The sequence below is a fragment of the Scyliorhinus torazame genome, chromosome 1 (genome assembly GCF_047496885.1).
Source record: "Scyliorhinus torazame isolate Kashiwa2021f chromosome 1, sScyTor2.1, whole genome shotgun sequence".
Classification (NCBI taxonomy): Eukaryota; Metazoa; Chordata; class Chondrichthyes; order Carcharhiniformes; family Scyliorhinidae; genus Scyliorhinus; species Scyliorhinus torazame.
Genome location: NC_092707.1, coordinates 280,144,323 through 280,169,858, shown reverse-complemented (window position 1 = coordinate 280,169,858; position 25,536 = coordinate 280,144,323). Strand labels below are relative to the sequence as shown.

Here is a 25,536-nt window from a genome sequence, read left to right as displayed (position 1 = left end):
GCCTTTGCCTTCACGATCCGAAGCTCCCGCTCCTGGGTCTTTTGCTCATCTTTTAGCCCTTCGATCGCCTGTAATATCGGGGCCAACAGCTCCTTCTTCATCTCCTTTTTAAGCTCTTCCACGCAGCGTTTCAAAAACTCGTGTTGTTCAGGGCCCCATATTAAACTGCCACCTTCCGACGCCATCTTGGTTTTTGCTTGCCTTCCTTGCCGCTGCTCTAAAGGATCCACCGCAATCCGGCCACTTTCCTCTCCTTTCTCCATCCGTATCCAGGGGGGATTCCCTTCTGCTCTACCGCACAGTGCTTTTAGCCGTTAAAATTGCCGTTGGGGCTCTTATTAAGAGCCCAAAAGTCCGTTCCACCGGGAGCTGCCGAAACGTGCGACTTAGCTGGTCATCGCCGCACCCGGAAACAGCCCTATTCTCTTTGAACATGAGGTAAATGTTTTTGAATTTTTTCATGGGAAGCCAAGAAGATAGGTGTTGAGGGTGGGTGGATAGTGATCCCCGTGGTGCGAAGTGACAGTGGACAAGCCAGCACCTATTTCTCCTGGATCTGCCAATCCAAAATTCAAACATTTCCAGAGGATTTTTGTTTGATGGATTCCTCAAAGGCCGATTGGTTAGGTCGCTCACTGCCTGGAACTATTAGGCGTGGTGTACTCAAAACATTCAAAACAGTTTCTAGGTACATCAGAGACCCTGATTCAACTACTTGGGCAGCCCAGCTCAGGACCCCACTACCCAAGATGGCAGAGTACAAAGTCTTACAACCAGGACAGTTGGTAGGATTTTGCAGGCCAGATGGCGGGGGATGAATGTAATGCGACATGAATCCCAGGTCCCGTTTGAGGCCGCACTCATGTGTGCGGAACTTGGCTATCAGCTTCTGCTCGGCGATTCTGCGTTGTCGCGCGTCCTGAAGGCCGCCTTGGAGAACGCTTACCCGGAGATCAGAGGCTGAATGCCCTTGACTGCTGAAGTGTTCCCCGACTGGAAGGGAACATTCCTGCCTGGTGATTGTTGCGCGATGTCCGTTCATTCATCGCAGGTCGTCGCAGGTTGGAAAACGCCAAATGGAGCAGTTGATGGCATTTATTAAAGAGGAGTTTTTGCCAACAAAGAAAGGAAATGCAGGAAGACTGGTTAAAGGCCATTGAAGGAGCGGTAGCGCCCTTGAAAAGCTCAATGGAGAGGGTCGAGGAGTGCTTGGAGATACAGGGGTCATAGATCCGGGAGATGGAGAAGGTGATGTCAGACCACAGTGATCGGATGGTGGCATTGGAGGCGGAGGTGGGGCTCCTGGGGTCCTTTGCAAGTCATTAAGAGCAAAGGTAGAAGGGCAGGAGAACAGGTCTAGAAGGCAGTACCTGCGTATCATTGTCTTGCCTGACGTTGTGGAAGGCACGAGTGCCACATGATACGTCTCGAGGATGCTGGTGGGGCTGGTGGCGGAGGGGGGCTGTACCAGAGGTGGACAGAGCGCACTGGTCTGTAAGGCAGAAACCAAGAGCGGGGGAGCCGGCGCAGGCAGTGATTGTGAGACTCCATACATTTGTGGAGAATGAAAAGATCCTGCGGTGGGCCAGGGGGAAACGGAACTGTGAATGGGAGGGGAACAAGGTCCAAATGTACCGGGACATTGGAGCGGAGCTGGAAAAAAAGCTCGCTGGGTTCAACAGAGCAAAGGTGGCTCTCTATCGACGGCAGATCAGGCTCGGGGTGCTGCACCCGGTGAAACTATGGGTGACGTTCAAAGGCTTGGAGTACTATTTTAAACCCCAGAAGAGGCCAATCACTTTATTAAAGAGCATAAGCTGGGGGGAGAACTGAACTTTGATGGGAGACGGAGGAGTTGGCACAGCGGAGTTTGAGGGTACTGTGAGGGTTGAAGGGTGGGGGGGCTTTTCTTTCTTCTTGGGTGGGGGGGATTTTATTGGGATGACTATTTGTTAAGGGATAATATGTTAGTAAGGTGGCAACTGCATCTCCCCCCACAACCTCCTGCCGCCTGTGGTGGTGTTTATTTTTTGGAGGTGACCTGTTTTGGATATGTTTTTGTTCGGGTGGGGGGGAGGAGGAGGTCCACAGATGGCCATTCGCACAGATCAAGGAGGTAGGGGTGGGGGAAGGGGTGGAGGGGTAGATAGGCAGAGCCTTCTGGCAGGAGCTGCCACGCTAGCAGATAATGCTGGTGAACGGGAATGAGGTGGGGGACATGGCCGTGAAGGATGGTCGTGGGGAATGGGAGGGGGAGAGGGGGGTGGTGGGGAAACGCGATGTGACAGTGTTGGAGAAGAAGTGTGGTCATGGGCGGAGAAGGGGCCATCTTGGATGGGCCCGGTTCAGGGTGGAATTAAAGGGGACAGAATCGGTAAGGGAGGATGGCGGACAGTAGAGGGGAGTGCCTCCGGTAAGGCTCATAACCTGGAACGTGCAGGGGCCGAACATGCCAGTGAAGAAATCTCGGGTCTTTGTGCACCTAAGGAGTTTGAACGCGGGTGTGGTCTTTCTATAGGAGATGCACCTCTGGGTGAGGGATCAGGTTAAGCTGAGAAACCTATGGGTGGGTCAGGTATTTTACTTGGGGTTTGACTTGAAGTCCTGCAGGGGGGGGCCATTTTGCTGAATAAAAAGACAGGGGTGTGAATGTATACGCACCAAATTGGGATGATGTGGGGTTCGTGAGGGGGCTGCTGGGAGCGATTCCAGAATTGGCCACACATCAGTTCATTATGGGAGGGAACTTTAATTGTGTGCTGGGGCAGAGGGTGGACAGGTCAAGCCGCAGGTCAGTGGGCAAGCTGCAGATGGCGAAGGAACTGGGAGGGCTTATGGAAAGGATGGGTATGGTGGATCCATGGAGATGTAAGAACCCGGGAGGAGGGAGCACTTCTTCTCGTACGTGTACAAAGTATACTTCACAATTGATTTTTTTTGTAATGAGCCATTAGGGGGCAGTGAGGGCAGAGTATGCGGGGATTGTAATCAAGGACCACGTGTTGCACTGGCTGGAGGTTCGACTTAGTTCGGTACGGGAGCAGAGGCCGGGATGGAGGTTAGAATCGGGGCTGTTAGTGGGCAGGAGGTTTTGCAATAAGGTGCAGTCGGTGATTAAGGACTGCGTGGAGTTGAACCAAAATGGGGAGTTGTCGGCAGCCACATTCTGGAAGACATTGAAGGCGGTAATTCGGGGGAGGTTATCTCATGCAAGGAGATAGGAAAAGGAGTGAAGAGTATGAATGATTATTGGACGAGATAGTCAAGGTGTTCAGGGAGTATTTGAGGGCTCGCACCGTGGAGGGATTGGCAAAGAGAATGAGGTTACGGGGGCAGTTCGACAGGTTGACGAAGGAAAGGGCGGTTGGGCAGCTACGGAGGGCGAGGGGGGTGCAGTATGAATATGGGGAGAAGGCGAGCCACATGCTAGCCCATCAGCTACGGAAGCAGTCCACGTCTAGGGAAATATTGAGGGTACATACAGGGAAGGGAGAGGTGGTGTCGGAGCCGGGAAGATAATTGAGGCGTTTAAGGAATATTATGAGGAATTGTACAGGGCAGATCCGGGGGGGTGAGGATGGGAATATGGGGCGGTTCTTGGATGCGTTGGAATTTCCACAGTTGGATGAGGCAGGCAGGCGCTAGTGGAGCCTCTATTGCTAAGGGAGGTAATGGAAAGCATAAGAGGGATGAAGTTGGGGAAGGCCCCGCGGCCGGATGGTTACCCGGTGGACTTTTATGAGGAGTTTGTGGTGGAACTGGCACCACATCTACTGGGGCATTTTGTGAGACGCTGGAGAAGGAGGAGCTGCTGGAGACAATGAAACAGGCGACGATTACACTAATACCAAAGAAAAGGAAGGACCCGATAGAATGTGGGTCATACAGGCCATATCATTATTGAAAGTGCTGGCTAAGTTAGTGGCGGGGAGGATGGAAGGATGCGTTCCGGGGTGGTTGCAGAGGATCAAACGGGCTTCGTGAAGGGCAGGCAACTCTCGGGTAATGTAAGGCAACTATTGAATGTGATCATGACCCCGTCAAGAGGGCGGGAACCGGAGGTAGTGGTGTCTATGGACGCGGAGAAGGCATTTGATCAGGTGGAGTGACGGTACCTGTCGAGGTCCTGGGAAGGTTTGGGTTTGGGCCAAAGTTTGTGGCACGGGAGCGTCTGCTATATGTGGCTCCGGTGTTGAGTGTACGGACCAATGAGATGAGCTCACAGAGTTTCGTGGAACGAGGCAGAGGTGTCAGCTGTCGCCACTGCTGTTTGCACTAGCAATAAAGCCCTTGGCGATGGTCCTTAGGGGGTCAGCAGAGTGACAGGAGATTAGGAGGGCGAATAAGAGCGCGAACTGTACGCGGATAACCTGCTATTTATTATATGTGTCAGACCAGCTGGAGGGTATGGGAAGGATTATGAGTCTACGAGAGAGATTTGGGGCTTTCTCGGGTAATAAGTTGAACGTGGGGAAAAATTAGATGTTCCTTGTGAATGAGTTGGCTCAGGGAGCTAATTTAGGGGGGATTTGTCATTTAGGGTAGCCAGGGATAGGATTAGATGTATGGGGATCCAGGTGACGGGGGAGTGGGCGGCATTAAATAAGTGGAACTTACCAAAGCTGGTGGAAGAGATAAAGGAAGACTTTGGGAGGTTTCAGGTGGTGAAAATCAATGTCCTGCCAAGGTTCCTATTTAATAATAATATTATAATAATAATCTTTAGGGCAGCACGATGGCGCAGTGGTTAGCTCTGCAGTCTCACGGCGCCGAGGTCCCAGGTTCGATCCCGGCTCTGGGTCACTGTCCGTGTGGAGTTTGTACATTCTCCCCATGTTTGCGTGGTTTTGTGTCACAACCCAAAGATGTGCAGGCTAGGTGGATTGGCCACGCTAAATTGCCCCTTAATTCGAAGAAATGAATTGGGTACTCTAAATGTACTAAAAAAAAATTATAATCTTTATTAGTGTCACAAGTAGGCTTACATTAACACTGCACTGAAGTTACTGTGAAAAGCCACTAGTCTCCATACTATGGCACCTGTTCGGATACACAGAGGGAGAATTCAGAATGTCCACTTCACCTAACAAGCACGTCTTTCGGGAATTGTGGGGGGAAACAGACGCACCCGGAGGAAACCCACGTATTTATATTCCAGACGTTTACGATTTTTATTCCAAAGGCCTTTTTCCGGAAGTTGGACACAGTCATTTCAGAGCTTGTATGGGCGGGGAAAATGCCAAGCATGAAGAGGGCCCTGTTGCAGAGGCAGAGGCAGAAAGAGGAGTTGGGGTCACCGAACCTGCTGCACTACTATTGGATGGCGAATGTGGAGAAAGTGAGGCGGTGGTGGAAAGGAGAGGGCTTAGACTGGGTTAGGGTGGAGGAGTCCTGTAGGAGATTCAGCCAGAGGGCCATGGTGACGGCGGCGCTGCCGCTGGTATACTAAGAGGTATACGAAGAGCTTGGTTACGATTTAGGATGTGGAACCAGCTGAGGAGACACTTTAGGATGGAGGGGATGTCGGTGTTAACACCATTGAGAGAGAATCAGAGGTTCAAGTCGGGGTGGACGGATGGTATGTACAGGAGGTGGAGAGAGGTGGGGCTGATGAGGGATTTGTATCTGGAAGAGAGCTTTGCAAGCCTAGAGGAGCTGTGGGAGAGGGTAGAGCTCCCAAAGGAAAGTGAATTTAAGTATTTACAAGTGAGGGACTTTGCATGGAAGGTGCGGAAAAGGATTCTCAGGCTGCCGGAGTATGCCCTTTTGGAACGGTTGCTGCTTCCAGACATGGAAGGGGAGGATTTGGAACCTATATGGGTGACTGGGAGAGCAGGGGTACACACGTAGTGAGGAACAAGTCAAATGAGAGGAGGAGTTGGGGGGGGAGGGAGAGATAGGTTGGGGAATGTGGAGTGAGGTGATGTGAATTCGACCTCCTCTCAGAGGGGAGGATGAGCTTTATACAGTTTAAGGTGGTACGCGGGGTGCACATGACTCGGGCGACGATGAGTGAGTTCGTCCAGGGAATGGCAGACGAGTGTGAGAAGTGTGGGCCAGGACCAGCGAACCACGTACATATGTTCTGGGGTTGTGAGAAGTTAGAGAGATACTGGGCGTGAGTGTTCAGGACACTAGCAAAGATTGTGGGAGTGGAGGTCGGGCTGGGCCTGCTGGTGGCGATGTTTGGGACATCGGAAATGCCGGATCTGAAGGAGGGAAGAAAGGCCGATGCTGTGGACTTTGCCTCTCTGGTTGCCTGGCGCAGAATTTTGCCTGGCGGTCGACTATGCCGCTGGGGTGGCGGCCTGGCTAAGGATCTATACGACTTCCTCCGGTTGGAGAAAATTAAGTTTGAATTGAGGGGTTCACCGGAAGGCTTTGAGACATGGTGGGGATTGTTCGTGGCCACATTCGAGGAGTTGTTCGTCGCGAAGTGGGGTGAAAAAGGGGGAAAACTTGTACAGACTGCAAAACTGTGAGTTGGGGAGAGTGTTCCCCTAATTCTTTATGTTTTTGTATTTTTTGGAGAAGTTTGGAATAAAATACATTTTAAAAAATAGCAATGTTTAATATCGGCAAGCCTTATAATTTCCGCTCAATCGCCCACTTTCCTCTGCATGATGGTGTCATGGTTCCATGGTTCCAGCTACCACAGGAACCACCATGCCACACAGAATCATTGCTATTTCTATCTGCCCTCATTAGAATTAATCAGGAACAGAAGTTAATGCTATAAATAACATTCAATACCACTCACAATCAGACAATTATTCCAAACAAGAACACAGGACACTGGAAAAACTCAGCAGGGCTGGCAGCATCTATTAGTAGCGAAACGGAGTTGACGTTTCGAGTCCTTTGAATCTTTGTCAGAACCGAAGGGAGGGAGAATGTGTTAGAGCTGTAGAAGCTGCAACAAAAAGTAGCAACTTTAAGAATAAAAGACAGATGTCCTGGTGTGGGAGGGGGACGGACGGGGTGTTGCACTGAGGCAATACATTATTTTTCAAAATGGGGATGAAGGTGAAAGGTCACAGTCTAAAACTGCCGGATGACTGCAATATGCCCAATTGGAAGATGAGATGCTGCTTCTCCAACTTGCACTGGGTTTCAATGGAACATTGCAGCAGGCCAAGGACTGACATGTGGGCATGGGAGCAAGATGCTGAGTTACAAATATTTATTCCATAGTTTAAATAACTTAACCAACAACGCAGACAAGTTCCACCTTTTCAGAAATCTGTAGAATTATTACTTCTCATTTCATTTCATGTTCAAGGCTTAGAGTCATAGACATCTGCAGAACAGAAAAGTCCCTTTGGCCCATTGCTTCTGTGCTTGTTAACACATTCATTACCGGATAATAATATTGTTTGTGCTAGAGGTTTGATTTCCTTTTCCAGAAATTTGCTTCATGATTTATCTAAATCTTCGCCCCAATGGAAAATGCTGAGTGTTGCGAGCTCCTCTTCATATTTGGAGGACCCTTTTCAATCATCAATGACCAATGAGGCAGTTCGTCAAGGCTTTTTCAACAGGACCTTCCAATCCCGCCACCTCTACCACCTAGAAGGGAAAGGGTAGCAGATGCATGGGAACACCACCACCCATAGGATCTCCTCTGAGTCGCTCAGCACCCTGACCTTGAATTATATTTACACTCCTTCACTGTTGCTGGGTCAAAGTCCTGGAACTCCTCCCCTAACAGCACTGTGGGTATACCTACACCACATGGACTGCAGTGGTTCAAGAGAGCGGCTCACCACCACCTTCCCAAGGACAATTAGGGATGTGGAACAAATGCTGGTCGAGCCAGCGATGCGCCACATCTCACAAATTAATTTGTGAGAGCTGTATGACATGGAATTAAGCATAATATGTTTCATGAACAACTGACAATCAGTTCCAAATACTTCCCCGCCTTTTATAATGACAGTTCTGCATTGCAGTTCTCCGTTCCAATAAGCATTACATTTCACTTCCATTTGTAGGATATGAATCCATATATAATGTTATTGGGATATTGCTTAAGGTTGTATATTGCAGATTAAATTCTCCTACCTTCAATCTTATCATCGCTTTTCTGTGATGATTCTTTATTTCTATACTTCTTTGTAGATGGTGAGTTTTCATGCAGATCTTCTTCATCTGGATAGCAAAAAGAAATCATGCGATAACTAGACCCGTGACAAGCTTATCTTTATATTCCCCTGTCATGAACATGAGTTTAGTTGAATCAAGTCTGTTGCTTGTCTACTGTCTGAATGATACAAATCCATGTTATTTTCTAAGTGCCCATGAAGGACACTTCAGCTGATTACTGCTGCAAGAAGTATCTCTTGTAGGCTACTCTGTCAGTCACACTCCCAGAATATAACAACACAGCATTAAAACTCTGCATGGAAGCTCTTTTAACATGAAATAAAATGAAATGAAAATCGCTTATTGTCACAAGTAGGCTTCAAATGAAGTTACTGTGAAAAGCCCCTAGTCGCCACATTCCGGCGCCTGTTCGGGGAGGCTGTTACGGGAATCGAACCGTGCGGCTGGCCTGCCTTGGTCTGCTTTCAAAGCCAGCGATTTAGCCCTGTGCTAAACAGCCCCAGCATGAAAAACTATAATGCTTCGTCCAGAGAAACAAGTGACTTAAATGTCCTGGCACATAGGCAACATATCATTAGAGGCATGAATTAATTATATTATATGTTTTCTGAAGCAAATCCCAAAGCATAGTCTGTTACTTCATAGTAACAAAATTCCTGAATAAATGCTTTATTCCACTTCGACTTTCGAAAGCTGGATGAAGATAAACAGATTAATTAAATCTATATCCGGCAAGTTACCAATATGAAGAAAACTGGAAGCAAATGTGCCACTAGATGGCTTTTTGGTGGTATTTTAAAATATTCCTACAGTGTATCAATAATTATATTATCCAATCTAACGATTGGCGCAAGTTAGGGTATGGGTATCACGGTTTCTGATGATCCCAAAATCATTTTTTTCAGAAGAGTGAAAAAGTGTTGATAGTGAAGACGTGAGGATTGTTATATTCTAGAAAGCCTGTCGGTGAAGGATAGAACTGGAGCCAATCTTCACACACTTTTATAAGCATTTATTTAGTGTTAGACATTACACGCATACACTTCCGAATGCAACAACAGTTGTGTCTATTAATAGGGGAACAAGTGAATCCCAAGTTAATGCTCACATCCTTTCTGGAATACGCATTCTAATGCTTGCTGTTCTGACAGTTAATAAGAAAAAGATCCTGTAGATTATCATAAAATGCACTGCTGGATGACTGGGTTTTCTGAAGATTTATCCCAGGTGAAATGACCATCTATAAATATGCAATGGGTATGACATGTCACTTAAACAATGGTAGGGATTTATTATGGAAACCTGAAGCTCAATATTTTACTCCAGGCCACATATTTAAAGGCATAATTTGCCTGTCCGCATGAGCAAGCGGTCATACGTTTATGAGAGTGAAGATATGATGAACTTATTATGAGATGAGGGGCTAATTATATGAAGAAAGGTTGAAGAATTTGGGCCTATACCTATTGGAATTTAGAAGAACGAGAGAGGTAATCTTATTTGAAACATGTAAGATCCTGAGAGAACTTGATAGGATGGATAGAGGGAAGTTGGTTCCACTTGTGTAGGAGACTAGAACTCGGGGACATCGTTTAAGATGGAGATGAGGAGAATTTTTCTCTCTCAAAGGATCATTAGTCTGTGGAATTATTTTCCCAGATAAGAGTAGAGGCTGGGTCATTGTATTTATTCAAGGCAGAGTGCTTTCATGCTTTCATAGGAAAGCATCCTATCTGGCTGCACCATAGCCTGGTATGGCAACTGCTCGGCCCGAGACCGCAAGAAACTTCAGAGAGTCGTAAACACAGCCCAGTCCATCACACAAACCTATCTCCCATCCATTGACTCCATCTATACCTCCCGCTGCCTGGGGAAAGTGGGCGGCATAATCAAAGACCCCTCCCACCCGGCTTACTCACTCTTCCAACTTCTTACACTGGGCAGGAGATACAAAAGTCTGAGAACACGCACAGATTCCAAAACAGCTTCTTCCCTGCTGTTACCAGTCTCCTAAATGACCCTCTTATGGACTGACCTGATTAATACTACATTCCTGTATGCTTCACCCGATGCCGGTGTCTATGTATTCACATTGTGTACCTTGTGTTGCCCTATTATGCATTTTCTTTATCTTTTCTTTTTATGTACTAAATGATCTGTTTGAGCTGCTCGCAGAAAAATACTTTTCATTGTACCTCGGTACACGTGACAATAAACAAATCCAAATCCAGTTAGATTTTTGATCGGTAAGAGAGTCAAGGGTTATGGGAGGCAGATGGCAAAGTGAAGCTGAGACCACAACTACATTAGCCGTGATCTTATTGAATGGTGGAGCAGGCTCGCATAGCTGAGTGGCGTACTCCTGCTCCTTAATCCTATGTTCCTTTGATCCTATCCCACCATTGGTCCTGGGACTTAACAAAAAGTGGACAGATTTCCCGAGCCCCTCCTTTAGAAACCTGGATATCAGAGGTGGTTCTTGGATGAATTTTTATTCTCAAGGGAATGGAAAGCTAGAACACTTCCGAGATAAACTCTAATGTGGCTAAGTTTGGGGCTGTGCTTAAACAGGTGTTACAGATATACCAGGATTGTTACAATGTCAGAGTTTATAGCTGCACAGTCAATCCTCCTGCATAAAATAAATCTCTTCTGCTTGACATTATATGCCTTCCGAATAGCAGTGAAGATGGTCACTTGACAATTGCTTCTGATAAGAGTAGAAGCACGTTTACAATGTCTTACGCATAAATGGACTTGATTTCACCATCATGCCACAACAGTGGATTTGACATCTGGGGGCACTTAAACATATTGGAAAATCTCGATGAGTGCAGTCGTTGGCAGGATTTTGTGGCCCCACTGCTCCTGCCTGAAGTCAACGGACTTTTCACTGCTCTCTGAATTTTCCAGTCTCGCCCATGACAATTCTCACCATGTGTGGGACCAGAAAAAATCCCAGCCAGTGTATGTTCAGGGATTTTAAAGAATCTCTGTATTTGAGGCAATGATCTTTATAGGATTGTTTATTCCTGAGAAACAAGCGGTTAAACATTAAACAGTGAGCTTGCAATCTACAATATTCATGAGGGGGAATTGGATCTCCCTGCCACAGGGACAGGGTCAGTCACAGGACAGGTGTGTTCTGTTGATGTCTGGTTCTAAAAGCATTCCATTTGTCGACCCTGGAGTTAAATGGCCATTTCTAAGAGGGCGGTGTTTGTCATCAGGGTGAGGGATAGTACAGTAAACAGCAACTATTTATAACTTATCCCCTTTGTGATCAAGTCACAGCTTATGCTGACTCTTTAGTGACCTCCATCCATCCATACACTAATATCGGGTGTAGTGGCTGGGCTGAAAAGCTGAGTCTCCAAGAAAATTGATGATGACAGTCTCTGAAATGGAAGTCTGGTATTATTAGGCAACATAAATAACACTGTTCCCCAGAGGAAAATTTTATATGTAGCCGATTCCCTGCACATTGTCCTCAAATACAGTTGGGTGTGTAGATAATTGGTCATTTTTTATTTCACTTTGGCACAGAGGCTGTGGGACCAGAAAATCTATCCCATGATATAAGATAGTTCTTAGCTTGTGCATATTTATCTCAGAGGGAGGGTGGAAGCAGCAGCCATTAAGGGCCATAGTATACAATGAAAGGGATCCAGCCACTTTTTAAAAAATCACTGACAGGATGGGGGCATTACCAACCCCTGATTGCCCTTGCGCAGGTGGTGGTGAGCTGCCTTCTTGAATACCACTGAGTGGTTTGATGGGCCATTTCAGTGGGCAGTTAAGAGTCAGCCACATTTCTGTGGATCCAGAGTCACTCATATTGACCAGACCAGGTAAGGAAGACATATTTCTTTCTTGAAAATACAGGAGCGAACCAGATGGGTTTTTCCGACAATCCAGTGGTTTCATGGTCATCGTCCCTGACACAAACCTTTCATTCCAGATTTAGTTAATTAAATTAATTAAAATTCCCCAAGCTGCTGTGGCTGAGATTTGAACTCATGTCTCTGAATCAATAGTACAAGCCTCTGCATTACTAGTCTAGTGACGTAACCACTGTGCCATTATGCACCTGAAAGTGCCTGCTGATAGAAACCAAAAAGGCAAAGCAAGTGTGGAGACCAGGAAATGGAACTGGTGGAGCAACAGTGAGGCAGCTTGTGAATTGGGGGTGCTATTGCAGAAAGTCAGTGTTAAGTGGTCCATCCGATTTGAGGTCACGCACGTGAGAAGAAGTGTCAGCTGGGGCTCTATTGGCAGCCCCATGGCCTCTCAATCACAAGGTTCTGGGTTAAAGACCCACTCCAGAACTCGAGCACTAAAAAGCCCGAGGCAGAAACACTAGTGCAGTACCAAACGTGTCCTGCCCTGTCAGAGGTGCTAACTTTTGGGTGAGCCATTAAACCAGAGTCCAACCCAATGGCATTATTCTGAAAAGGAGCGGGGGGTGTTTCTTCTTCCTGACGTCTTGGCCAATATTCATCCCTCAAACAACAGTGCAAAAACAGATTATGTGGTCATTATCACATTGCTGTTTGGGGGAGTTGGCTGTGCGAAATTGGCTGCCATGGTTCCTACATTGCAACAGTGGTTACATTTCAAAAAAGTACTTCATTGGCTGTAAAGCACTTTGAAATGTTTGGCGGCCATGAAAAGGGCTGAATAAATCTTTCCTACTTTTAGAAAAACACCAAATCTGGCAGGAAGTTCAGCCCTACGGCCCACAGAGAGTTGTAATCAAAGCAATATGGTTAATTCTGGTATTTGTTGTTCAAATGTTCAGACAAATGAGGTTTCCTACATCTAGCAGCAGATGGCATTAGACAGACAAAAGAATTTTCTGCAGGTCAAACGGCCTCGGGCATTGCTTCGGAACTAAAAGCACAGTCTGATGACTGAAAGCTTGCTGTAATAAATCTTCTGGTTACGTGTTTTCGTGCACAACTTTCCAAGCAGACAGTGACGGCTTCGCTAAAACCAATCTGTGTACCTGAGTGACATCTTTAAGAGGGGGTCTAAGTGAGCAAATTGGTCTTTTGATTAGTTAAGACACTTGAAGTGGGGGGTTTCTTTACGGCAATCTAAGGTATTTAGCATCCGATTCTGTTCGCATACTGGGAGGGTTTCTGAAATGTGTACAGAGCAAATGTTAGAAGATTCAAGGGGGCTTTTAGGTGAGTATTTCACAATGTGAAACACCAACAACATGAACTGCCAAGCAGTTTAGAAAAACAATGTGGTGAAACAGCTGAAGGAGAAAATGATAGTACATCACGTGATACCCAGACATCTTTCTGAAGTCAGTATAGCGTTGTCCAATGTCACAGCCAGCAGCTACAGAACGAGAGATCGGATTTTTGTGCTTTTATCACCAAAGGGACAAAATTGGTCCTCAATGGTAATGCAAAACAGTCAGCTGGTTTTCCCAACTTTCTTTTCCATGAACCCCAACATTTTGGAAACTTGTCATCTGTGTGGTGTTGGGTTCTCTGGTGCACAGATGAGCCAACACAGTTGTATGTGGTACAACTCTATTTTATTTTAACTCTTATTTACAGTTCGTTCTGGATACTCTGCACGTGCTGTCTCCCTGAGTGTGTCGTGTAGCAGGTCTGTCCTGGTCCTTGTCTCCAGCTAATACTGACCACCAGGTGTCGTGTTTGTGCTTTTATATCTTTCTGTGATTGGTTGTGGTGTTGTGTGTTCTGATTTGTCTGTTGGTGTGTCTATCATGGTGTGTGTGTTTGAATGTCATGACATCCCCTCTTTTTACAAAGATATGTGCCTACGTGGTGAAAAATATAATCGTGTCGTGAGTGCATCTAAGAGTGTGTGCGTGTGTTGTGTACAGCGTGTGTATATGACGTAACTATTTACATGGGGCGATGTCGGGTGCGTCACACTAACAAGGTTGTACCATAACAAAACATGAATGCGAGAAAAAAAACAACTTGAACAGTGGTCCGGTCAGACGATATCTGGAACGATAAACAACAACAAGTTATAATACAGAAGTGTTTGACTTTTTGAACGTATGAACAGCGTTATAAGTCCAGTCTAATGGGTGACCACCTCAAGAATAGGCTGGTCCTCAAGCCGGTTCAGCTGTGGAGATTGGGTTCACACTGGTTCACCTTGGACTGTTGGAGGTGATGCTGTTGCCGAAGTCTCTACTTTACCATTTGTTGTACTTCGTGCAGTGCTTGGTTTTTCATTCGTGCAAATATAACATTCAACATCTTTGTTAGTGTTGCCTTGGCTGTGGTTTGGTTCTGGTGGCGATGGAAGGGGCATGATCCGTGGCATCTCCACGAAGTCATCCTTGGGAACCAGTGGAGGATCCGGCATGTGCGTACGGTTCAGTTGCGAGCGTGGAAGGCGGCGCAAAGCTCGCTGATTGCGCCTACGCACCAATCCATCCGCCCTGCATGCCAGGAACAAGGTGGAGTCTTTTTTCTTTTTATGTTTGTGGTGGACGGCATCTTGTAGCCGATGGGTCGTTGCCATCGAAGTAGCACTATCACTAATATCATGCAAGGCGATGACTGTGCCAGGTGTGGAAGTTGGCCGAGACCGTGCACGCTGGTTCCGGCCACCTGCTGTGCCGGAAGGGCGACTCCGCAGAGAAACGTCGAAGCATGTCGCCTTGGAGAGAGAATTGTTGCTCGCATCAACGTCTGGCAATGGCGTGAATTGGTGTGTCCGTCTTGGACCGCCGGTGCTGGTCGCCACTGCCGACCCAGTGGGACTGCCACGCGATCCATTCCCTGTCGCCGTGGCATCCGCCGTCACCCTGAGCGTGCCATCACCGAGGCCGCGACACCGCCCGTCCGGAGCAAGGTCTGGCGTGCGCGAATCAGAGTCGGCGCTTGGCTGCTCCCCATCTGGAGTCCGGTCTGCCTTCCGTCGATGCTCCCCGTCCGGAGTCCCAACAGGTTCACTGGAGGCAGCCGAGATTCCCTGAAGCTGCACTTCTGGAGTCGGAACATGCAGGAATGCACCAACCAGTGGAGAGGCTCGAGCCATCGAGGGTGGAAGCGGTGCGCCGCCACCGCAGTCGTCAGTGGTCCCACCGTGATCGTCGAGTGCCTCGGTACGCACTAGGCGCGGTCTGTCACCTTGCACCTTTTGCATGGGAAGTGGGATGCTGTCGTCACTCGTCTCACATCCCGTGGATAGATCCTCATTAGCAGCTTGCTGTTCACTAGGGTTGGGTAAATTGTCAGAGTTTTCATCTGGTGGTGCACACCATGTCGGTGGACTGTCATTGTCTTGCCGTTGTCCTTCATTTGGGCTTTTCTTCTTTGGAATTTTAAATCTTCCCCCAGACATTGCAGAACCTTGTTTATTACCCCCAAATTCTCCCATATGTATGGTCTCGAATATAGGATCCAATGTTTCTATCGACATTGTACTATTTTCCAAAGAACATTCCGTTTCACTTTTCTTCTCAGGTACCTCATATGTATCTTTGTCTAATGTACATGCCTTCATGGTCTCTGGGTCTGATTTTGCTGGGACTGGCATGGTCACAGTCTCTCTTTTACTGTTCTCAATTGCCCACATTATACTCCCCATACATAACTGCTTAATCACTGGGGTTAGTGTGGTACAATGGATAATCGGGTCGACCTTATCTGCATCTTCACCATTAGTGAAAAGCACACTTGGTTCACTTGAAACTGCTGCGGGTTTTAAATTTGTTATCTGGCTACTCGATGTCGGTGTCCTCAGGATTCTTGCTCCAATGTTCTGCTCATTTATCAGTGGAGTGTGTATAGGTTCAATGCAATTAATGTTCCCCTCAAGGTTTGAAGAGTCATTACTGACTAACTGCTGGTCTCCGAAGTTGGGACTTTGCGGCATTGTGTTGAAGGGAGACATTTGTCCCTGCTGTAGATATGATTCAGGTTGTGTTATTTCCATTACCTGAGGATCAATGTCTTGTCCATTTTTTCGATCCATACTAAAACACTGGCAATTCTCAGTCTGCTCCTTGCAAGTTAAACATTCAATTAATTTCTTTAGCAAATCCTCAGCATCCTTCTGTGGCCGTGCAGCATTATTAATCTCTGTTCGGCTATAATGATCCTGAAGGTCAGCGCATAAACCTTTTTTCTTCGGGCTTGGAAGAGGTGATTCCTTTGGCTTGTCTTCAGTTGGGCTTGAACAGTCTTCAGCGCTGTGCCCTTCATTGTAGCATGAGAGACCGTCATGGTCATGCTGCTGTGTAGTGGAGCATGGTAGGCTGTTATAGCCTTCTTGCTGTTCACGTGAGCATGGCAGACTTGCATCGTCTGCCGCTGGTTGGTCAGGAGAGGTTGCTAGACCCTCATGGTCTTGTTCCTGCAAGGACCGCACATTGGAGTCTTGCGTTGCTTCTATCGTGGAGGCTGTCCACGAGCTCTCTGTGGAGGCTTGTGACACTGGAGTCACTTCTTGTTCGTGCAAGGACTGCGCTCTGGAGTCTTGCGTTGCTTCTATCGTGGAGGCTGTCCACGAGCTCTCTGTGGAGGCTTGTGACTCTGGAGTCACTTCTTGTTCATGCAAGGACTGCGCTCTGGAGTCTTGCGTTTCTGCAATTGTGGAGTCTGTCCACGAGCTTGCTGTGGAGGCTTGTGACTCTGGAGTCACTTCTGGTTCATGCGAGGACTGCGCTCTGGAGTCTTGCATGTCTTCTTTCATAGAGTCGGGAACGTTGAGCGGGACGTGGACCACGCTCTGTGTGGCAGCAGGGCGCTCTCCGTGTGCTTGCACCGCTCCCTGTCTGTTAATGTCAGGCTGCAGCATCATCCGGTACTGATAAGTTGGGACGTCATATCTGCTGGATTGAGAAATCCGAGAAATGAATCCGCATCTGCGTCGGATTCAGTGTGGGGGCCGCCAATGTGCAACACGAAAGGTTCGTCCGAGTCATAGTCGTATAGGACCACGGAGCTATCATTGGGCTCGCGAGGTCCGGAAACACTGTAAAGATCGTCATCGAAGTATTCGAGGTCGGAATCATCGGCTTGTGCGTAGGTAACTGCTTGTCGGAGGGTTCTTCGGAGGTCAAATTCATCTCCTGGGTCAATTTGCGGCAATGTGCTGTCATTCCAGGTGAGGGAAGGTTGTTTTACAGCTTTAACAGATTTTTGTTTTTTTGATTTGGGACGTTTCCCTTTTAAATTGGATTTGGGACGTTTCCCCTTTAAATTGGTGCAGTCTGGGGCCTCTGACATCCTGACGCTCGGTATGTAGCATGTAGGAAGCGACTGCGCATGCTCAGATCGCTGTTCCTTTACCGATGGCCGTTTTCTTGACTGCGCATGCGCAGCATCTCGCGCATGCGCAAACGAAACTTCCGGTTCTGCGCACTGCTCGCGCAACTGTGCTAGCGTGATACCTTTAGCAAGATGGTCGCCGACCTCGACCCAGCCCTCTCTCAGGCCCGGGATTTCGGCCTCTGGGAATTCGGGCTCCGGGATCCCGGCCACGAGGTGAGTACTGCCGCTTTTCTTACCTTTACTTGCCGATTGGATTGCGTTTTCTTCACAGTACTTGGAGAATCTGTCCAGGACTGCCTGGTAATCGTACCTTTGCTGCCTCCTGAAGAACCTGAACCGTGTGAATATTTCTCTTGCCCTTGCACCGGCGATGGTGAGGAGAAATTCAATTTTTTCGCTATCATCCAGGTCTTGGAGTTCAGCTGCCATGGGCGGAGCCCGTACATGCTGCAACATCCTCCAACATCTCCCCCTGTGGGTGAAGCCATACAATGGCCCACAAATAAAACCCACAGGGTTAATAACATAGAACATAACTGGTGAATTAACTGTATTTACAAACATAGAACATAACTGGTGAATTAGCTGTATTCACATTCACCACATTAACCCCCTGTAAAAAAATAAAGTCCTGCGGGGGTGATGGGTCACAAGCTCAGCCGGTCCGGCGCCCGGATCGTACGCTGCGACCGCCGAAGAACTGATGTTGCAGCCGCTTCAGGTGGCTGGGTCCGGTGCAGCCCCAGGGGTGGACTCATGTAACGGCTCTTCCTGAGCTTCATTCCAGCGGACTGGTGTGCCGGTTGGAAGGGAGTGCGGGAGCCAAATGGGCGCGGGGGCGCTGGGCATGGGAGAAAGAGCAGGGTGCAGCACGGGGGGGGTACTGTGGACGTAGTGGTGGTGGACCCTGCGGGCGCAAGGTCTCGGAGGGAGACGGTATCCTGTTGACCATCGGGGTGCTCAAAATATGTATACTGCGGGTTTGAGTGCAGGAGCTGGACCCTCTCTACCAGGGGATCGATCTCATGGGTCCGAACGTGTTTCTGGAGGAGAACCGGACCCGGTGTCATCAGCCAGGGTAGGAGCGAGGCCCCTGAGGTAGTCCCCCTAGGGAAAATAAACAAGCGGTCATGAGGAGTCTGGTTTGTGGCCATGCAAAGGAGGGACCTAATAGCATGCAGCGCATCGGGGAGGACTTCCTGCCAGTGGGAAACCGGGAGATTCCTGGACCGTAGGGTCAGTAGGACGGTCTTCCAGACCATCGCGTTCTCCCTCTCCACCTGTCCGTTTCCCCTGGGGTTATAACTGGTAGTCCTGCTCGAGGCGATGCCTTTATTGAGCAGGTACTGACGCAGTTCGTCGCTCATGATCGACGAGCCCCTGTCGCTGTGGACGTAGTTGGGGAAACCAAACAGGGTGAAGACATTGTGCAGGGCTCTGATAACAGTGGGGGTGGTCATATTGGGGCACAGGATGGCAAACGGGAGAACTCATCAATAATATTGAGAAAGTAGGTATTGCGATTATTCGATGGGAGGGGCCCTTTGAAATCGATACTGAGACGTTCAAAGGGCCGGGACGCCTTTACCAGGTGGGCCTTATTTGGTCGATAGAAGTGCGGTTTACACTCTGCACAGATTTGGCATTCCCTGGTTACAGCTTTGACCTCCTCGGTGGAGTAGGGCAGGTTGCGGGCCTTGATATAATGGGCGAGCCGGGTGACCCCCGGGTGGCAGAGGTCATCGTGGATAGCCCGTAGTCGGTCCTCTTGTGCACTGGCGCATGTGCTGCGGGACAGGGCATCTGGGGGCTCGTTGAGCTTCCCAGGACAATATACTATATTGTAATTGTAGGTGGAGAGTTCGATTCTCCACCTCAAGATCTTATCGTTCTTGATTTTGCCCCGCTGCGTATTGTCGAACATGAAGGCTGCCGATCGTTGGTCGGTGACGAGGGTAAACCTCCTACCAGCGAGGTAGTGCCTCCAGTGCCGCACGGCTTCCACGATGGCTTGAGTCTCTTTTTCGACTGAGGAGTGTCGAAGTTCAGAGGCGGTGAGGGTGCGGGAAAAAAACGCAACCGGCCTGCCTGCTTGATTGAGAGTGGCGGCGAGAGCGACCTCTGATGCATCGCTCTCCACCTGAAAGGGGATGGACTCATCCACCCCGCGCACCGCGGCTTTGGCGATGTCTGCCTTGATGCAATTGAAGGCCTGGCGGGCCTCGGCTGCCAGAGGGAAAAGGGTGGCCTTAAATAGTGGGCGGGCTTTGTCTGCATACTGGGGAACCACTGGGCGTAGTAGGGAAAAAATCCAAGGCACCACTTGAGAGCCTTGGGACAGTGAGGGAGAGAGAGTTGCAGGAGAGGGCGCAGACGGCCAGGGTTGGGCCCTAGGACTCCGTTTTCCACGACGTAGCCGAGGATGGTTAGCCTGGTGGTGCGGAAAACACATTTCTCCTTATTATAGGTGAGATTAAGTTTTTGGACGGTTTGGAGAAATCGGTGGAGGTTGGCGTCGTGGTCCTGCTGATCATGGCAGCAGATGGTGACATTGTCCAAGTACGGAAACGTGGCCCGCAGCCCGTACTGGTCCACCATTCGGTCCATTGCTCGTTGGAACACCAAAACCCCGTTCGTGACACCAAAAGGGACCCGGAGGAAATGAAAAAGGGGGCCGTCTGCCTCAAACGCCGTGTAGTGGCAATCCTCCGGATGGATTGGGAGCTGGTGGTATGCAGACTTCAGATCCACCATGGAGGACACACGGTAGTGAGCAATCTGATTGACCATGTCTGCAATCCGGGGAAGGGGGTACGCATCAAGTTGCGTAAACCTGTTAATGGTCTGGCTGTAATCAACCCCCATCCGGAGCTTCTCCCCGGTCTTGACGACCACCACCTGAGCTCTCCAGGGGCTATTGCTGGCCTCTATGACTCCCTCCCGCAAGAGAAGCAGGACCTCAGACCTAATAAATATTCTGTCCTGCATGCTATATCGCCTGCTGCGATTGGTTACTGGCTTGCAATCGGCAGTGAGATTAGCGAAGAGGGAAGGAGGGTCGACTTTCAGAGTGGCTAGGTTGCACACAGTGAGTGGGGGCAGGGGTCCGCCAAAGCTAAGCGTCAGGCTCTTGAGATTACATTGAAAATCGAGCCCTAAAAGGAGGGGGGTGCAGAGGGCTGGGAGCACATACAGCTGGAAATTAGTGTACTCAACGCCCTGTACCGCTAAGGTTACCGTAGTGCATCCTCGGATTTGTACCGAGTCCGACCCGGAGGCGAGGGAAATTGTTTGTTGCGCCAGGAATATCGGGAGCGAACAGCGGCTTACCAGATCCGGGTGGATGAAACTCTCGGTGCTCCCGGAGTCTAACAGGCAAGGTGTCTCGTACCCGTTCACCCGGACGGCCATCATTGAGCTCTTGAGGTGCTTGGGTCGCGACTGGTTCAAGGTGATTGCGCTGAGTTGAGGGGAACCGGAGGCGTGGTCGGCTGTGCTGGGGCGGCCCCCCGGTGACTGGCCGCGCAGGTCGTACGCGTCGAGCGGCGTAGCAGATGGCGTCCAAGATGGCGGCCCCCGTTGATCAAGCGTGGCAGGCGTCGAGGAAGATGGCGTCCAAGATGGCGGTCCCCATGGATCGCACGTGGCCGGCCACGTGGGGGAGGATGGCCAAAATGGCGGCCTCCGTGAGTCGCACGTGCTGTGCGGAGTCGGAGTCAGCAGGCACACTGCCACCTTGCGAGGTCTGCGGGCCTGAGAGTTGGTAGTCCGGGACTGAGAGTTCGCGTGCTTAGGCTTGGCGAGGCAGACCTTGGCGAAGTGCCCTTTTCGGCTGCAACTGTTGCAGTGCGCGTTGCGGGCCGGGCAGTACTGTCGAGGGTGTTGAGGCTGGCCGCAAAGATAACAAGGCAACCCCCCATGATGAGCGGGTGGGCTGCAGCACAGGCCTGGGGTAGTCTCTGGTCGGGAGCCCACGAGGGGGTCGAGTGTTCGGCCAGAAATGCAGTGAGGCTCTGGAAAGCGACCTCCAGTGAAGTCGCCAGTTTCACCGTCTCGTCCAGGTCCTGGGCCCCTTTCTCGAGCAGTCGCTGCTGCACGTAATTTGATCTGACCCCAGCAACGTAGACGTCTCGGACGGTGAGCTCCATGTGCTGAGTGGCCGTAACGGCCTGATAGTTGCAGTTACACGCGAGGGCTTTGAGGTCGCGCAGATAGTCGTCGAGTGACTTCCCGGGGCGCTGGCGTCGATTAGTGAGAATATGTCGCGCATAGACCTCGTTCACAGGCCGCACGTAGATGCACTTGAGGATTGCGAGAGGGGCGGTATATGAGGTGGCCTTTTCGAGTTGCACAGAAATGCGGTGACTCACCCGTGCGTGGAGGAGACTCAATTTTTGTTCGTCCGTGATGGATGGCGTTGACGACGCGGCAAAGTAGGCCTTGAAACACCGCAGCCAGTGTGAAAAAATTTCCCGACTGTGGATCGAGCTGCAGTCTGTCAGGTTTGAGGGCTGACTCCATAATCGTTTTTGTTCAGATAGTTAGTTAAATTGATGCGACCATCAATTCACTCAAGGACTCGTGTCGGAGTAAAACAGTGGTTTTAATTAACTATCAACTTTGCCTGCCTGTGACCGGTACATACTGAGGACAGTCCCACAGGCCAGCTACTCTTATACTCCTTCAAAGGGGCGGAGCCATGGGCGGAGCCCGTACATGCCCCAACATCTCCCCCTGTGGGCGAAGCCATACCATGGCCCACAGATAAAACCCACAGGGTTAATAACATAGAACATCGCTGGTGAATTAACTGCATTTACAAACATAGAACAGAACTGGCGAATTAACTGTATTTACATTCACCACACATGGTGAGTCGCTTAATGAATCTATTAGATGGCATGCACTGCTGCCTCTGTGTGCTCGTCGCAGAGGGAGTGAATGTTTATGATAATGGATGGGGAACAGATTAAATCGGCAGCTTTGTCCTGGATGATGTCAAACTTCTTGAGTGTTGTTGGAGCCGCAATCATCCAGGCAAATGGAGAGTATTCCATTACACAGGGGAGACAACATTTGGAGTACTACATACAGTTTTGGTCTCCTTATTTAAGAAATGATAAATGTGTTAGAAACAGTTCAGAGAAGATTAATTTGACTGATACCTGGGCTTGGTGAGTTATCTTCTGAGGAGAAGTTGGATAGGCTGGACCAGTATCCATTAGAGTTTTGAAGAAATAGAAATGATCTTATTGAAACATACAAGATCTTGAGGGCAATAGGCAGGGTGGATGCTGAAAGGATGTTTCCCCTCGTGGGGGAGTCTGGAGCTAGGGATACAGTTTAGAAATAAGGGGTCTTCCGTTTAAGAGGGAGATGGGGAGACATTTTTTCTCTCAGAGGGTCATGAGTCTTTGGAACTCTCTTCCCCAGAGAGCGGTACAAGCAGGGTCAATGAATGTTTTTACACAGAGGTAGATTAGAACATAGAACATAGAACATAGAACAATACAGCGCAGTACAGGCCCTTCGGCCCACGATGTTGCACCGAAACAAAAGCCATCTAACCTACACTATGCCATTATCATCCATATGTTTATCCAATAAACTTTTAAATGCCCTCAATGTTGGCGAGTTCACTACTGTAGCAGGTAGGGCATTCCACGGCCTCACTACTCTTTGCGTAAAGAACCTACCTCTGACCTCTGTCCTATATCTATTACCCCTCAGTTTAAAGTTATGTCCCCTCGTGCCAGCCATATCCATCCGCGGGAGAAGGCTCTCACTGTCCACCCTATCCAACCCCCTGATCATTTTGTATGCCTCTATTAAGTCTCCTCTTAACCTTCTTCTCTCCAACGAAAACAACCTCAAGTCCGTCAGCCTTTCCTCATAAGATTTTCCCTCCATACCAGGCAACATCCTGGTAAATCTCCTCTGCACCCGCTCCAAAGCCTCCACGCCCTTCCTATAATGCGGTGACCAGAACTGTACGCAATACTCCAAATGCGGCCGTACCAGAGTTCTGTACAGCTGCAACATGACCTCCCGACTCCGGAATTCAATCCCTCTACCAATAAAGGCCAACACTCCATAGGCCTTCTTCACAACCCTATCAACCTGGGTGGCAACTTTCAGGGATCTATGTACATGGACACCTAGATCCCTCTGCTCATCCACACTTTCAAGAACTTTACCATTAGCCAAATATTCCGCATTCCTGTTATTCCTTCCAAAGTGAATCACCTCACACTTCTCTACATTAAACTCCATTCTTGACGAAGAAGTCAGATTACTACCTGAACAGTTGTAAATTGGGAGAGGGGAGTGTGCAGCGGCACCAGTTGTTGAAGGTAAGCATGCAGGTACAGCAGGCAGTAAAGAAGGCTAAGAGTATGTTGGCCTTCATTGCGAGAGGTTTCGATTACAGGAGCAGGGATGTGTCGTTGCAATTATACAGGGCCTTGGTGAGGCCACAGCTAGAATATTGTGTGCAGTTTTGGTCTCCATTTCGGAGGAAGGATGTTCTTGCTCTCGAGGGAGTGCAGCAAAGGTTTACCAGACTGATTCCAATGATGAAGGGACTGTCATATGAGGAGAGATTGACTAGGTTAGGATTGTTCTCGCTGGAGTTCAGAAGAATAAGGGGGGATCTCATAGAGACTTATAAAATTCTAACAGGACTAGACAGGGCAGGTGCAGGGAAGATGTGCCCGACGGTGGGTGGGTTCAGAACCAGGGGTCACAGTCTGAGGATTCAGGGTAAACCATTTCGGACAGAGATGAGGAGACATTTCTTCACCCAAGGAGTGGTGTGCCTGTGAAATTCATTACCACAGGAAGTATTTGATGCTAAAACATTGAATATATTCAAGAGGCAGCTAGATATAGCACTTGGGGCAAATGGGATCAAAGGTTATGGGGAGAAAGCAGGATTAGGCTATTGAGTTGGATGATCAGCCATGATTGTGTTAAATGGCGGAGCAAGCTCGAAGAGCCAAAAAGATCCTCCTGCTCCTATCTTCTATGTATCTATATTATCGAGTGGGACTTTGGAGTCAGGGCCACGATCAAATCAACCAAATATTATTGAACGGCAGAGCAGACTTGATGAACCGAATGGCCTACTTCTGCTCCTATGTCTTTTGGTCTGATTGAACGGTGAAACAGGGTCAAGGGGCCAAACGACCAACTACTGCTCCTAATTCACATGTTCGTATGTTACTGCTGCAGGATTCCCCACTCTGACCTGCTCTTGTAGCCACAGTGCTTATATGGCTTACTAACCAATCACCTGCGTACTTCTAGAAGTGTGAAAAGCTGTAATCACAGGAGTATACTATGGGCAGAGGTATCAGTAATGGGCAAGTGCTTATTGCTCAGGGGTAACATTATTATTTTAAGCAAAGTGAGAAAATTCCTAACATATTGGGAGTGCAATTAGTACGGTATAGCAGTAAATAAATCATTAACTTATGAACCACTTTAATTTCCTCCTTTTTGTAACACTTTTGCACAATATGTACATTTAAACAGATTTTCTTGGTTACTGTAGGCTGACCCTCGAAATAGTTGTTTTTGAAAGGTAATTTATTTGCTGCAGACAAGAATGTAATTCATTTACTCACCCTGGAGGGCTGGGGAAAAATGAATTTTCACTGAAGTCATCAATTCTGCTGTGCCAAGCAAACCGGTATTTAGTGGACAGGCTACAAATAGAATCTCAGAATGATACAGCACAGAGGAAGGCCAATCGATCTGTCATGCCCGTACTACCTCTCTGAAACGACGTCCAATGTAATCTCGCACCTCAGCTTTCTCCCCATAACCCTGTAATTCAGCCTTCTTCGAGTGACTAGTTACCTTTTAAAAAGTCCAATGGACCCTCTTGATTCTCCAACCCTATCAGGTTGTGTGTTGTGTCCCAGATCCTGATGCTGTGTGTGAAGGAATTTCTCCCCTTTCTGCACCTTGTTCTTTTGCTAAGTATTTTAAATCTATCACCTTGTGGCTGGATTGAAATCCTGGGACTCGCTCCCAAACAGCACAGTGGGTGTACCTACAGCACACAGACAGCAGTGGTTCAAGAAGGCGACTCATCACTGCCTTTTCAAGCAAAATTAGGGATAGGCATTAAATCCCAGTG

The 25,536-nt window shown here is 48.7% G+C and overlaps 1 protein-coding gene across 2 annotated transcripts in view; it reads right to left on the bottom strand.

Moving 5' to 3' along the window:
* The window catches only part of macrod2 (mono-ADP ribosylhydrolase 2), a 1,493,168-nt gene that overhangs the window by 141,450 nt on the left and 1,326,182 nt on the right, over positions 1 to 25,536 (bottom strand). For both annotated transcript variants that reach the window (XM_072506634.1, XM_072506640.1), the window contains exon 11: positions 8,065 to 8,151. In XM_072506634.1, coding sequence (XP_072362735.1) covers positions 8,065 to 8,151 — 87 coding nt within the window. The remainder of the gene's footprint in view (positions 1 to 8,064; positions 8,152 to 25,536) is intronic.